At 43.3% G+C, this 14,010-nt stretch overlaps 2 protein-coding genes across 2 annotated transcripts; both read left to right on the top strand.

Moving 5' to 3' along the window:
- Nucleotides 1-178: 178 nt before the first annotated feature.
- On the top strand, nucleotides 179-4,436 carry LOC311126243 (inorganic pyrophosphatase-like; the record flags this gene model as incomplete). Its single annotated transcript, XM_084200261.1, has 11 exons — nucleotides 179-254; nucleotides 633-697; nucleotides 1,237-1,290; nucleotides 1,415-1,534; nucleotides 1,960-2,046; nucleotides 2,267-2,393; nucleotides 2,706-2,833; nucleotides 3,713-3,798; nucleotides 4,015-4,084; nucleotides 4,218-4,257; nucleotides 4,414-4,436. The coding sequence occupies exons 1-11, from the start codon at nucleotides 194-196 to the stop codon at nucleotides 4,434-4,436; spliced, it is 861 nt and encodes a 286-aa protein (XP_084056387.1). The 5' UTR covers nucleotides 179-193.
- A 1,044-nt stretch (nucleotides 4,437-5,480) lies between these two features.
- On the top strand, nucleotides 5,481-10,175 carry LOC311126224 (small COPII coat GTPase SAR1B-like). The gene is made up of 7 exons (XM_084200236.1): nucleotides 5,481-5,562; nucleotides 5,992-6,064; nucleotides 6,170-6,289; nucleotides 6,394-6,459; nucleotides 6,602-6,705; nucleotides 6,907-7,038; nucleotides 7,598-10,175. Exons 2-7 carry the CDS (start codon nucleotides 6,007-6,009, stop codon nucleotides 7,712-7,714), a joined length of 597 nt encoding a protein of 198 aa, XP_084056362.1. The 5' UTR covers nucleotides 5,481-5,562; nucleotides 5,992-6,006; the 3' UTR covers nucleotides 7,715-10,175.
- The last annotated feature ends 3,835 nt before the right edge of the window (nucleotides 10,176-14,010 follow it).

The following is a 14,010-nucleotide window of genomic DNA, read 5'->3' as shown; positions in this document are numbered from 1 at the left end:
AGCCCTGCGTTTCCATTGCCTTAAGAGGTGTGCACGCCTCCTACGCATACTCCCTCACTCTCCAACCTACGGTCTTAACCTGCTAGTTAACCTGTATTAGGAGGAGATGGGCTTCCCATTGTCTACTCCTACAGGTAACACACCAACTAGCAGCAGTACCAGGAAGCAGACTGGACAAAATAAAGCAGTAGACATGAGCTTCACCATCGAGGAGCGGGGCAAGCCCAACACACTGGACTACAGGGTGTTCTTCAGTGAGTGACCAGCTCTTTCAATACATCAACGTATAGTTTGGTATATATATATATATATATATATATATATATATATATATATATATATATACGAAGCTAAAGAATTAGACTGTAGCTGTGTCTAGCTTGGCGTGTGATGAACTAAGCTTTAGTGGTTGTAGCTATACAGCTTGACATGTACAGACTACAGTGTGGCTCTCATGCTACAATATAGGTATCTACAGTGTGTCAGTATGTGAGGTGATGAGTTCCATGTTGGCGTTAAGTCCCCCCACATTACTGTTAATTAATAATCAGGTGGTTTGAAGTTACCAGAATGTATTAGTACAGTAGTATGTTTCTGATATACTGTGCATTCATCACTGTCTCTCTACACAGGAAATACTGATGGAAAATACGTCTCTCCATTCCATGACATACCAATTTATGCAGATGAAGCTCAGGTATTCTTGTTGGTGTGTGTGTGTGTGTGTGTTTGTGTGTGTGTGTGTGTGTGTGATTAACCACAAATCATTGTTTAATTTTGTTTTTCAATAGAAATGTGCTATCTGAAACAATTGTGTTAACTTTGACTATTTCCTCCAACAGAACATATTTCATGCTGTTGTTGAGTTAACTCAGACTATTTCCTCCAGCAGAACATCTTCCATGCTGTTGTTGAGTTAACTCAGACTATTTCCTCTAGCAGAACATCTTCCATGCTGTTGTTGAGTTAACTCAGACTATTTCCTCCAGCAGAACATCTTCCATGCTGTTGTTGAGTTAACTATTTCCTCCAACAGAACATCTTCCATGCTGTTGTTGAGTTAACTCAGACTATTTCCTCCAGCAGAACATCTTCCATGCTGTTGTTGAGTTAACTCAGACTATTTCCTCCAGCAGAACATCTTCCATGCTGTTGTTGAGTTAACTCAGAGTATTTCCTCCAGCAGAACATCTTCCATGCTGTTGTTGAGTTAACTCAGACTATTTCCTCCAACAGAACATCTTCCATGCTGTTGTTGAGGTGCCCAGATGGACCAATGCAAAGATGGAGGTTTGTTTCAATACTTGCCTTGAGGTCGTATGATCCTTTGTTAGCTCAATGTATGTTAAAAAGTCATCAGTCACTTAATATTTCCATTCATTGTTTCATGTTAATGATGTATTATTGCCCTCAGATTGCCACCAAAGACCCTCTAAATCCATTGAAGCAAGATATCAAAAAGGGGAACCTTCGTTATGTGGCCAACGTGTTTCCACACAAAGGATACATCTGGAATTATGGAGCCATCCCCCAGGTGCGTTAACCAGTGGTGTACAGCAGTAGTGCCTTGTAGCTCAGTCGGTAGAGCATGGCGCTTGCAACGCCAGGGTTTTGGGTTCGTTTCCCACGGGGGGCCTAGTATGAAAAATGTATGCACTCACTAACTGTAAGTCGCTCTGGATAAGAGCGTCTGCTAAATGACTAAAATGTAAAATGTACGGCCTACAGCCTCCCTAGAATGGAAACAGCTTGGGGAAATGTATTGAAAGTTGATCAAATTACAGTATAAAAGAAAACACTAATTTGCCCGTCCTTATCAGTACCTTTGTAGCGTGAGATTTGCCTATGAATGATTTCTGAAGCATCTATAGGGTTTATGAATGCTTTTATAACGCCTTTATAAGTTGCAGTTAATTCAATCACTGTTCTCTCAATCCTCTCATCTTTATTTACTGTCAGACATGGGAGGACCCAGGCCACAAAGACAGAGATACAGGATGCTGTGGTGACAATGACCCTATTGACATCTGTGACATAGGATACAAGGTACTGGGCTACAGCTTTATTGAATGGAGTCTGTTTTTATTCAGTGTGTGTTTTTTTTTTACTTGTCAAAGTAACACGCTTGTGTGAATGTACTGTCTTAATTCATAGTCTTCTCATTTAATGTTGTCAATCTCTCTCTCTTTCTCCTCTCTCTCTCTCTCTCTCTCTCTCTCTCTCTCTCTCTCTCTCTTCTTCATTTCCCTCTCTTTGTGATTTTGAGGTGTGCTCTCGTGGAGAGGTGATCAAAGTCAAGGTGTTGGGCACTCTGGCTCTGATCGACGAAGGAGAAACAGACTGGAAAGTCATCGTCATCAACATGGAGGATCCAGAGGCCACCAACTTTAACAGTACGAGGAGGACATCTAATACGTATTCATAATATATGGGATTTATATATTGATTTCTTTTTAGGCCCTTCAGTAGACTAGCATCCTGTCCATGGGGTGAATTTATACGCTACAGAAACAGGAGCAGGTGTCAGTATGTAGTGAGTTGATGGGTCATTCTGGCTTGGACAAGGCTACTTGCTTTCTTCCAGAGACCTTAAGACACTGACGGAACGTCTGTCTGATATTTGATCAGCAGTTACACAGTAGTGGGTGTTTAAATGTGTTTGTGGCTAACAATGAAATGCAAAATCTTTCGTGTGATCAATGCAGATATTGATGACGTAAGAAGACTCAAGCCTGGGTATCTGGAAGCTACGTTTGAGTGGTTCAAAAAATATAAAGTTCCTGATGGAAAACCCGAGAACCAGTTTGCATTTAACGGAGAGTTCAAGGACCGGGTAAAAATACAGTTTTCACCTGTTTTTACTGACAGTAGGCCTACAACAGCAATGCCCAATGACAATAACAAGACATTTATATTGATGTCAGTTACTATTTGATTCTTCCTCTAAATCAGGGATGTCAAACATATGGCCCGCAGGCCGAAGGGGGTCAAATCCGGCCCGCGAGGGGGTCCAATCCGGCTCGCGAGGGGGTCCAATCCAGCCCGCGAGGGGGTTCAATCCGGCCCCCGCGAGGGGGTCCAATCCGGCCCACGGGTGGTTTGAGTAAAAGAAACGTGTGTAGGAAAACGAACTCAATATACTTTAAAATGACTAAAAACAAATAGAAACTGTGTAGAAATGATAATGGACCTACATTCATACAGTTTCTTGACTGTGTCCAGCTCGCTAATAATCACCTAAATGAAAGCTAGACAGTCAGGGAGCATAGAACATTCCCTAAACCATGGTTAGAGGACTATTTGTAGCAAATTTTGACGCCGTGGAAATATAACCAATTTTCAGTGCGGCCCACCGGACCTCGTTGAAGACCGAATGCGGCCCCCTGGGAAAGAAATGCGTTTGACACCCCTGCTCTAAATCATTCATAGGACAGGGTATTTGTAAACTCAATCACACATAACAGAATAAAACAGTGTATTACAGTGTAAGTACACATTGTTACTCTTTTTTATTGAAATATGGAACATACCAAGGGTGGAACTCTATTCCCTATATAGTGCACTACTTTTGATGGGCCCTGGTCAAAAGAAGTGCACTATAAAGGGACTAAGGGGCCATTTGGGACGCAGCCTACTTTCTACTCAGTACAGAGAGTAGTATAGTGGAGGTGTATGCAGTTTTTAAATAATAATTTGACATTATTTTTTCCAGGACTTTGCTCTTAAGACAGTCAAGGAAACTCATGAGTTTTGGAAGGCGCTGATCTCCAAAAAGACCAATGCTGGAGATCTGAACTGGTGAGACTGAGATATAGATTCACAATCTCCGTGTAATATGACCATCTGTTCAATGGGCTGTCATTGATGCTGATAACGATAAAGCAAAAGGAGCCATTTTAGTTCAGTCAATGACTTTTTTTTTTTTTTTTTACAGAGGCATCGTTTTTATTCTCAGCTGAAACAGTTCTGTTTGTGTTTTTCTCCCATTTCCTGTTTCTCGGAACACTGATCCAGTACAAACACCAGTGTCGCAGATAGTCCGTTCTGCTGTTCCACTACTGATGCTAAGGCTGTTGTTGATGCCGTGAGTTCCTTTCACTTATCATACTATTTTGTTTATCATACTAAAACAGCCTAGCTGCAATATTCATGTGTGCTTGATAGATAATATAGATAATAATGATATTTTTACATTTACATTTTACATTGTATTGTAGGCAGGTGCTTTTGGCCCTGAAGACCCTATTCCCAGTGCAGGTGTGTATTTATTTTGTTCATTAATTCCATTGGTATGTGCTTTGACGTTAAATTAATCTTATTTTAATTCAATACACCTGCGATTTATTTACTATCTATATTCAACTTTGTTGGATTTCACACTTACAATGGAACATTTTCTACTTATTTTCTCAGTTGACAAATGGTTCTACGTCTAAGTTAACTGACCCAGAAAGAAGAGCCTTCAGATTGGACCAAAATGCTTTCTCACCTGAACAGAAGAATATACTTGAAAATTACAGAAAACATTTTTAGTATAATTACAGTTTCCCATTTTTAGTATAAATTGTGATTGATGCTTATCATCTTAACATGACAAGTACTCAACCCAAGTAAGCCTGCTCATTATGTTTATTATGTTTCCCAGGTACAAATAGACATTTGTAATAATATGACCTTTATAGTCTGTCTAAACCTATACACTTTACTGTGTCTTGCATCATGTTGTTTGATACTGAAACCTGAAAATGGTCATAAATCTGAAAATAAATACCATCACCACACCCCCCTCCTCCTGTTCTGAGCATGGTCTTTACTGGTATCTCGTGGTCATGTATCATAATGCAAGCCTTATAACAGACATAAGAAAAGCAGTTTAAACAGGTGTGTTGAATGTAAAGAATAGAAATGCCCAGTCAAAACTGTTCGCTGCTCTGGCACCCCAATGGTGGAACAAGCTCCCTCACGACGCCAGGACAGCGGAGTCACTCACCACCTTCCGGAGACATTTGAAACCCCACCTCTTTAAGGAATACCTGGGGTAGGATAAAGTAATCATTCTATACCCCCCCCCCCCCCCCCCCTCTAAAAAAAAATATATATATATTGTAAAGTGGTTATCCCACTGGTTATAGGGTGAATGCACCTATTTGTAAGTCGCTCTGGATAAGAGCGTCTGCTAAATGACGTAAATGTAAATGTAAATGGTTTCTCTAAAGTTGACTCTTACAAGCAATCACAGCATGAAAAGAACTGCCGAAGAATCACTCATCCAAGACTCCTCCACTGCCAAGAGGAAAAGATGGGCGCTACTAGATGAAACGTCTATATATAATGCTTATAATATATGCAGAGGATTTGAGGTATTTTATGGGAAAGGTAGGTGAAAGGTGAGCGTCATAATCCTGTTACAGTAAGCTCCCACACAGCAGGCGGCGCTAGTGCGCCACTAGGATGGTTAGGTAGTTCCCCAAGTCACGTCGAAGAACAATACAATCAGCTGTTCGTTTATCGAATCCGCTAAAAAAAAAATCTACACAAAGCTGTCATTGTCGACAGGGAGAGGTAAGATTTGGCAGCTTTATTCAAAAATATTCAGTCTTTTATATAGTTACATAACGTTACTTGTGTTCCGTCATACCTTTACTTCGAAATAGAGAGCTGTCTGTCTGTGAGTCCTTAGTCCACATGAGCCCAGGGTTTTAGCTAAGCTGATAGCCACGTAGCCGAGCTAGCTAGCTAGCTAACAGCTGGTGCTAACTAGCATGCTAGGATAAGAAAATACTTGTATTTTTGTTGACAAACCTAAAGCTGGCTAGCAGCAGTAACAAGTGCATTTGCTTATGTAAAGAGAGCCTGTAGCTATCCATATAGTCATGATGCACTGTCAAAATGCTGCTGATCCAGTGAGACAAGTTGATCCCGTCTGGACAAGTTGTCAGTGTGTTTGCTAGCTAGCTAGCTAGCTAACTTCCCGATTGTCTTCTTCCTTAGGCAAAGACCACTGAAATGTCATTCCTCTTTGATTGGATCTACAGAGGCTTTAGTGGTGTGCTACAGTTTTTAGGTAATCTCAGACTTGACTTCAAATGTATTGTCAGTATAACTGCATGTCACAATGAGTGGTGTGTGTTTCCAACTCAAACGTTACATTATCAATGTACTTTCCCAGGGTTGTACAAAAAGTCTGGGAAGCTGGTTTTCCTGGGGTTGGATAATGCTGGTAAAACGACCCTTCTGCATATGCTGAAAGATGACAGACTTGGACAGCATGTGCCCACGTTGCATCCAAGTAAGCAGCATCATTTCTAAGTATATTATTGGGTTGTTTTAAGTTCAGTAAATGGAGTGAACACAATGTCAGTGATTTTAAATGTGTTTTGTTTCTCCTTGAAGCATCGGAAGAGTTGACAATAGCTGGAATGACATTCACCACGTTTGATCTGGGCGGTCACGTACAAGGTAAGACTTAGGCCTAACTAAGTTGGCCACTGCGTCTTTCTAGGGTTTGGTCAGCATCTTGAGACATTACATTGTCTTTCTAGGGTTTGGTCAGCATCTTGACACATTACATAATGTGCTACATCTTCTGTCTCTTTCACAGCTAGAAGAGTTTGGAAGAACTATCTGCCGGCTATCAATGGAGTTGTCTTTCTGGTTGACTGTGCTGATCATGACCGCCTTACAGAATCCAAGATCGAACTTGATGTAAGTCACTTCCATTGCGCACAATGGGCCTCATTTACCAACATATTCATTGTGAAAAATGCATACACAAAACCCACACAGTGAGGCAGCAATCAATGCAGGTTAGTCCAGGACACACAACAATCATTCTCACTGTCCCATCTCTGTCTCATTACTGAACCTCTTTCCCCTGTGTGTGTGTGTGTGTGTGTGTGTGTTCAGGCTCTGTTAGCAGATGAGACCATCCTCTCTGTGCCCGTGCTGGTCCTGGGGAACAAAATAGACCGTCCTGAAGCCATCAGTGAGGGGGGACTGAGAGAGGCGTTCGCTCTCGACGGTCAATGCACTGGAAAGGTAAGCATCATAGAGATAGACATGGCCTATGGGATTTGTATATATGGTTCATCGTTATATTTTTTCTTAAAGGCCATTTCAGATGAGTGTATAACACAACTACCGTGTGTGTCTGAATTATATGTGTGTGGGACAGTATTCATGTTCTTTAGTATTCATGTTACAAGCGCCGTGCTCAGCTGGTAGAGCACGGCGCTTGTAACGCCAAGGTAGTGGGTTCGATCCCCGGGACCACCCATAAAATTTAAAAAAAAATAATGTATGCACGGATGACTGTAGGTCGCTTTGGATAAAAGCGTCTGCTAAATGGCATATTATATTATATTATAGGTATGTGGTAGAAAATGATAGTGGAACTCCAGTATATTTTCACCTCATTAAACACCTGATTTACTTAACAAAATGCACATCTCAATAGGTGGTCCAGGTATGTTATGACATGGCACAAGTGTGTGTACATTACTGTATTTATACTTGGGATAATGTTTTTCAACAGGAAAAGTAAAAAAATAAATAGCTGGAGTGGTCTTTAACCGCTGACCTTGTGTTCTTCTCCCAGAGTAATGTGTCATTGAAGGATCTGCAGGTACGACCTCTGGAGATCTTCATGTGCAGTGTCCTGAAGAAGCAGGGCTATGGAGATGGCTTCAGGTGGCTGTCACAATACATCGACTGACATCTAGGCAGCGGTTCTTTTACTAAACGGGACTCCCATCTTTCTGGGGGAATGAAGAAGAAAAGCTATACAAGGAAATGTCCCTTATCTTCCAACCCCCCTGTGGAAAGATCTGAAGCTCCCAATGGTCAATAATCAGCTTTCTGATTGAGTCAATTTCAGCATTAATTGGTCAGTTTGAAAGGTTTCTATCTATGCAAACTTTTAAAAGTGGTTCATTGGTCACAAGATTCAAGATCGGTTTGCGTTTAATATTAGTCCATTAATTAAGTGTAATGTCAACCCATTCTCTGGCATGTAATTAGAGTATCCAATTATATCCAACGGATTTGATCATATCTGCAATTCAAGCTGCAGTATACGGCAGATGATATGTAAGAATGTTAAAACTTTATAAGTTATACTGTGAACTTTTTAATTATTTCTGAAAAATGATGGACCAAGTAGTTGTAAATGGAATAGATTATAAGGATATTTGTGTGACTGATTTATAAGGATATTTATGTGAATGGTGGTGGTACAATGCTTGTTGCTTGTACATAGCACTCCTACCTAGAATAAGATGTCATATCACTAAGAGGACATGAAAGACAATAGATAGACTGAGCATGATTATTCCCCCAGACCAAGTTCCAATGCACCGAATAGAGCGGTGCAAATGTTGTCTGAAGTTTAGGGGCTGGGGTCCATTTGACCTGATTCTGTTTAGATACATGGGTTGCGTCCCAAATGGCAGTAATATTCACTATATATATATATAGTGCACTACTTTGTGTGCCAACTTCAGAGAACCCATACTTTCTGTGCGTCCCGGTCAAAAGTAGTGCACTAAATAGGGAATAGGGTGGCGTTTGGGGTTTGCATCCATGGGGGTTTTGAGATCAATTGTAATTGTCCGTGCAGCTATTGCCTTCAATGCACTCAGCCAAAGACGTATGCAAACTATTTTTGCAAGTGACTTTGGGATGTTTACAGATAATAGACCTGGAGGGGGTTATAGTGGCGATGTAATGTTCATCCTACTACCGTTCAACGAATGAATGGCTATAGTGGCGTGATATGCAGGTACATTGTAACAGGCCAGAACAAGAGACCGCCATTGCCATCATTCCAATGGTATGCAGCAGCAATAAAGCGGAATGACCATCAGTGGCCACTGCAATGCTAATCTTAACAAAAGGCTATGCTACTCTACTAACACAGCTCTGGCAGAGGTGTCGTTGGAAAAATATATATATAAATTGGGTCCCTATTCAATCAGGTCTGGGTTAAAAATAGATAAATTGGACCCTATTCGGTCTGGTTTTAAAATAAATCCCACTTGCATGCTTGGAGTGACGTACTACTCAAGGAAACACCAGATAGCCTGGGCACCAGTTTGAATAGGGCCCTTGGTCTTTGCCTGGTCCTGGTCGCAGACCTGGGTCATGTTCATTAGGCACCAAACGGATGAAAACGGACTGAAACGGGGAAGGACTTGGACAATGGAAACACTTATTTTCATTTTCAGTTGCAAAATGTTTTTAAATGTTTTCCGTTGCGGGCCCTAAAATGAACACGTCCCAGATATTTCTAGGCCTACTAGTAAATCTTCTCTGTCATTCTAAGCCTCTGTCATTTGCAACATTTCTTATTATTTTGATGTCGGGGTCTATTTAATTCAATCTGAAATGGCCGTCACTGACATATTTTAGTTGTTCGTTTATTTATCATCAGAATGAACTAATGGGAACAGGTACTTCCTGCCATGTAGGCTAATACTGCCTTATAGTTTAAATAGAGGGGAGAGTTTCAGCAGTTTGATTCAGCCTTTTGTTGATCTAATTGTCACGTTTCCTGTCTGCTGTGTAGGTCATTGTAGAAATGATTTATAATGTCCATGGTGTGAAGTATTGGCTGTGTGATTCAGACAAGTCTATGGTTGAAATGCTGCTGGTACTTCTTGACTATCTGTACAATGATATGAGAGTACACCTGTAGCTCTGAATCTCTGGGAATAACAGCCTTTGTATCAGCCAGTGTTGGGCTCAGTTCCATTTCAATTCATAAACTAAACTGATATTCCAATTTCTCTCAGAGCTTTTTAATGAGGAAAAATTGAATTGGAATTTCAGTTTCCTACCTGAATTGAGATGGAACTGACCCCAATGCTAAATATCAGTATTTAACTATTGAGTATCATTAACGTTTCTGTATTCATTGTAAATAATGTAAGATGGTCTCTTTCTTTGTACAATTCATGTCCTTGGGCTGACAACACACGCAGGGTGTATCCCAAATAGCACCCTATTCCCTATATAGTGCACTGCTTTTGACCAAAGCCCTATTAGCCCTGGTCAAATGTAGTGCACTATATAAGGAATAGGCTGTCATTTGGCACGCAGACATTATTACTGGAGGTATTTATGATAACTCCGATCGTTTTAATGTGAGAAATTCCATAAATATTTTTAACAATCAATCCTCAGTTGTCATGTTTTGTTGTAGGGCTGTAGATGTATAATCCAGGCACTTGTCATCTCCCGTCTGGATTACTGCAACTTGCTGTTGGCTGGGCTCCCTGCCTGTGCCATTAAACCCCTACAACTTATCCAGAACGCTGCAGCCCGTCTGGTGTTCAACCTTCCCAAGTTCTCTCACGTCACCCCGCTCCTCCGCACACTCCACTGGCTTCCAGTTGAGGCTTGCATCTACTACAAGACCATGGTGCTTGCCTACGGAGCTGTGAGGGGAACGGCACCTCCTTACCTTCAGGCTCTGATCAGACCCTACACCCAAACAAGGGCACTACGTTCATCCACCTCTGGCCTGCTAGCTCCCCTACCTCTACAGAAGCACAGTTCCCGCTCAGCCCAGTCAAAGCTATTTGCTGCTCTGGCGCCCCAATGGTGGAACAAGCTCCCCCACGACGCCAGGACAGCGGAGTCACTGACCACCTTCCGGAGACACTTGAAACCCCACCTCTTTAAGGAATACCTGGAATAGTACACTGCTCACAAAAATAAAGGGAACACAAATAACACATCCTAGATCTGAATGAATGAAATAATCTTATTAAATACTTTTTTCTTTACATAGTTGAATGTGCTGACAACAAAATCACACAAAAATTATCAATGGAAATCTAATTTATCAACCCATGGAGGTCTGGATTTGGATTCACACTCAAAATTAAAGTGGAAAACCACACTACAGGCTGATCCAACTTTGATGTAATGTCCTTAAAACAAGTCAAAATGAGGCTCAGTAGTGTGTGTGGCCTCCACGTGCCTGTATGACCTCCCTACAATGCCTGGGCATGCTCCTGATGAGGTGGCGGATGGTCTCCTGAGGGATCTCCTCCCAGACCTGGACTAAAGCATCCGCCAACTCCTGGACAGTCTGTGGTGCAACGTGGCGTTGGTGGATGGAGCGAGACATGATGTCCCAGATGTGCTCAATTGGATTCAGGTCTGGGGAACGGGCGGGCCAGTCCATAGCATCAATGCCTTCCTCTTGCAGGAACTGCTGACACACTCCAGCCACATGAGGTCTAGCATTGTCTTGCATTAGGAGGAACCCAGGGCCAACCGCACCAGCATATGGTCTCACAAGGGGTCTGAGGATCTCATCTCGGTACCTAATGGCAGTCAGGCAACCTCTGGCGAGCACATGGAGGGCTGTGCGGCCCCCCAAAGAAATGCCACCCCACATCATGACTGACCCACCGCCAAACCGGTCATGCTGGAGGATGTTGCAGGCAGCAGAACATTCTCCACTGCGTCTCCAGACTCTGTCACGTCTGTCACATGTGCTCAGTGTGAACCTGCTTTCATCTGTGAAGAGCACAGGGCGCCAGTGGCGAATTTGCCAATCTTGGTGTTCTCTGGCAAATGCCAAATGTCCTGCACGGTGTTGGGCTGTAAGCACAACCCCCACCTGTGGATGTCGGGCCCTCATACCACCCTCATGGAGTCTGTTTCTGACCGTTTGAGCAGACACATGCACATTTGTGGCCTGCTGGAGGTCATTTTGCAGGGCTCTGGCAGTGCTCCTCCTGCTCCTCCTTGCACAAAGGCGGAGGTAGCGGTCCTGCTGCTGGGTTGTTGCCCTCCTACGGCCTCCTCCACGTCTCCTGATATACTGGCCTGTCTCCTGGTAGCGCCTCCATGCTCTGGACACTACGCTGACAGACACAGCAAACCTTCTTGCCACAGCTCGCATTGATGTGCCATCCTGGATGAGCTGCACTACCTGAGCCACTTGTGTGGGTTGTAGACTCCGTCTCATGCTACCACTAGAGTGAAAGCACCGCCAGCATTCAAAAGTGACCAAAACATCAGCCAGGAAGCATAGGAACTGAGAAGTGGTCTGTGGTCACCACCTGCAAAACCACTCCTTTATTGGGGGTGTCTTGCTAATTGCCTATAATTTCCACCTGTTGTCTATTCCATTTGCACAACAGCATGTGAAATGTATTGTCAATCAGTGTTGCTTCCTAAGTGGACAGTTTGATTTCACAGAAGTGTGATTGACTTGGAGTTACATTGTGTTGTTTAAGTGTATAAAGTAATCCTTCTACCCCCCACCCCCCCATAAAAAAAATAAAAACAAGTGGTTGTCCCACTGGCTATAAGGTGAATGCACCAATTTGTAAGTCGCTCTGGATAAGAGTGTCTGCTAAATGATGTAAATATATTGCAAACGCTACAAATCCACACTTCTAATCTACACGTGATATTAAAGTATGTTTGAGACCAGCATTATTTGCAAATACTGTATAAATACGCAATTAACTAAAAGTATAATCTTCGGTGCAGGGCTGCTATCAAGTAACTTCCAAAGAGTTCATTACATTTTAACAGACGCTCTTATCCAGAGCGACTTACAGTTAGTGAGTGCATACATTTTCATACTGCCCCCCCCCCCCACCCCACCCCATTCTTTATCTAGTTCACCCTATGGGCCCTGATCAAAAGTAGTGCACTACAAAGGCAATAGGGTGCCATTTGGGATACAGACGAAGATGGCAAATCTCACTTTGAGCCTGTACATTATTTATCTGCTTCCAGAGCGGTATCCTCTTCTGCCTGTCACACCACAGGGACAACAGTGGCTCAGCATCTGCCGTGTCATGCCTTTAAATTCCCCCAGAGGGGAGAAATCCATGTGCGAAAGGGTGCATCTCAGTAGTGTTCTATGGTTTACGTGGCTTTCACCTGTGTCTTCAGCACCCAGATACTTTGCTGTTGAGACCACTGAGCTATGGTTGGGACCACTGAGCTATGGTTGAGACCACTGAGCTATGGTTGAGACCACTGAGCTATGGACGGGACCACTGAGCTATGGACGAGACCACTGAGCTATGGTTGAGACCACTGAGCTATGGTTGAGACCACTGAGCTATGGTTGAGACCACTGAGCTATGGTCGAGACCACTGAGCTATGGACGAGACCACTGAGCTATGGACGAGACCACTGAGCTATGGTTGAGACCACTGAGCTATGGTTGAGACCACTGAGCTATGGACGGGACCACTGAGCTATGGACGGGATCACTGAGCTATGGACGAGACCACTGAGCTATGGACGAGACCACTGAGCTATGGACGAGACCACTGAGCTATGGTTGAGACCACTGAGCTATGGACGAGACCACTGAGCTATGGACGAGACCAATGAGCTATGGACGAGACCACTGAGCTATGGTTGAGACCACTGAGCTATGGTTGAGACCACTGAGCTATGGACGAGACCACTGAGCTATGGTTGAGACCACTGAGCTATGGACGAGACCACTGAGCTATGGACGAGACCAATGAGCTATGGACGAGACCACTGAGCTATGGTTGAGACCACTGAGCTATGGTTGAGACCACTGAGCTATGGACGAGACCACTGAGCTATGGACGGGACCACTGAGCTATGGACGAGACCACTGAACTATGTACGAGACCACTGAGCTATGGTTGAGACCACTGAGCTATGGTTGAGACCACTGAGCTATGGACGAGACCACTGAGCTATGGACGAGACCACTGAGCTATGGACGGGACCACTGAGCTATGGACGAGACCACTGAGCTATGGACGAGACCACTGAGCTATGGTTGAGACCACTGAGCTATGGTTGAGACCACTGAGCTATGGACGAGACCACTGAGCTATGGACGAGACCACTGAGCTATGGACGAGACCACTGAGCTATGGACGAGACCACTGAGCTATGGACGAGACCACTGAGCTATGGACGAGACCACTGAGCTATGGTTGAGACCACTGAGCTATGGTTGAGACCACTGAGCTATGGTTGAGCCT

Source organism: Coregonus lavaretus, assembly GCF_964263955.1.
Source record: "Coregonus lavaretus genome assembly, contig: HAP1_SCAFFOLD_355, whole genome shotgun sequence".
In the NCBI taxonomy this organism is placed as follows: Eukaryota; Metazoa; Chordata; class Actinopteri; order Salmoniformes; family Salmonidae; genus Coregonus; species Coregonus lavaretus.
The sequence above is the reverse complement of the archived record's forward strand: the minus strand, read 5'-3'. Positions and strand labels throughout refer to the sequence as shown.

What these genes read in the sequence shown, in the direction of transcription:
- LOC311126224 (XM_084200236.1), top strand. Translation starts at nt 6,007, where the DNA reads ATGTCATTCCTCTTTGATTGGATCTACAGAGGCTTTAGTGGTGTGCTA. An exon ending in TCTGGGCGGTCACGTACAAG is followed by an intron (nt 6,460 to 6,601) that starts GTAAGACTTAGG and finishes TCTCTTTCACAG; the next exon opens with CTAGAAGAGTTTGGAAGAAC. An exon ending in AATCCAAGATCGAACTTGAT is followed by an intron (nt 6,706 to 6,906) that starts GTAAGTCACTTC and finishes GTGTGTGTTCAG; the next exon opens with GCTCTGTTAGCAGATGAGAC.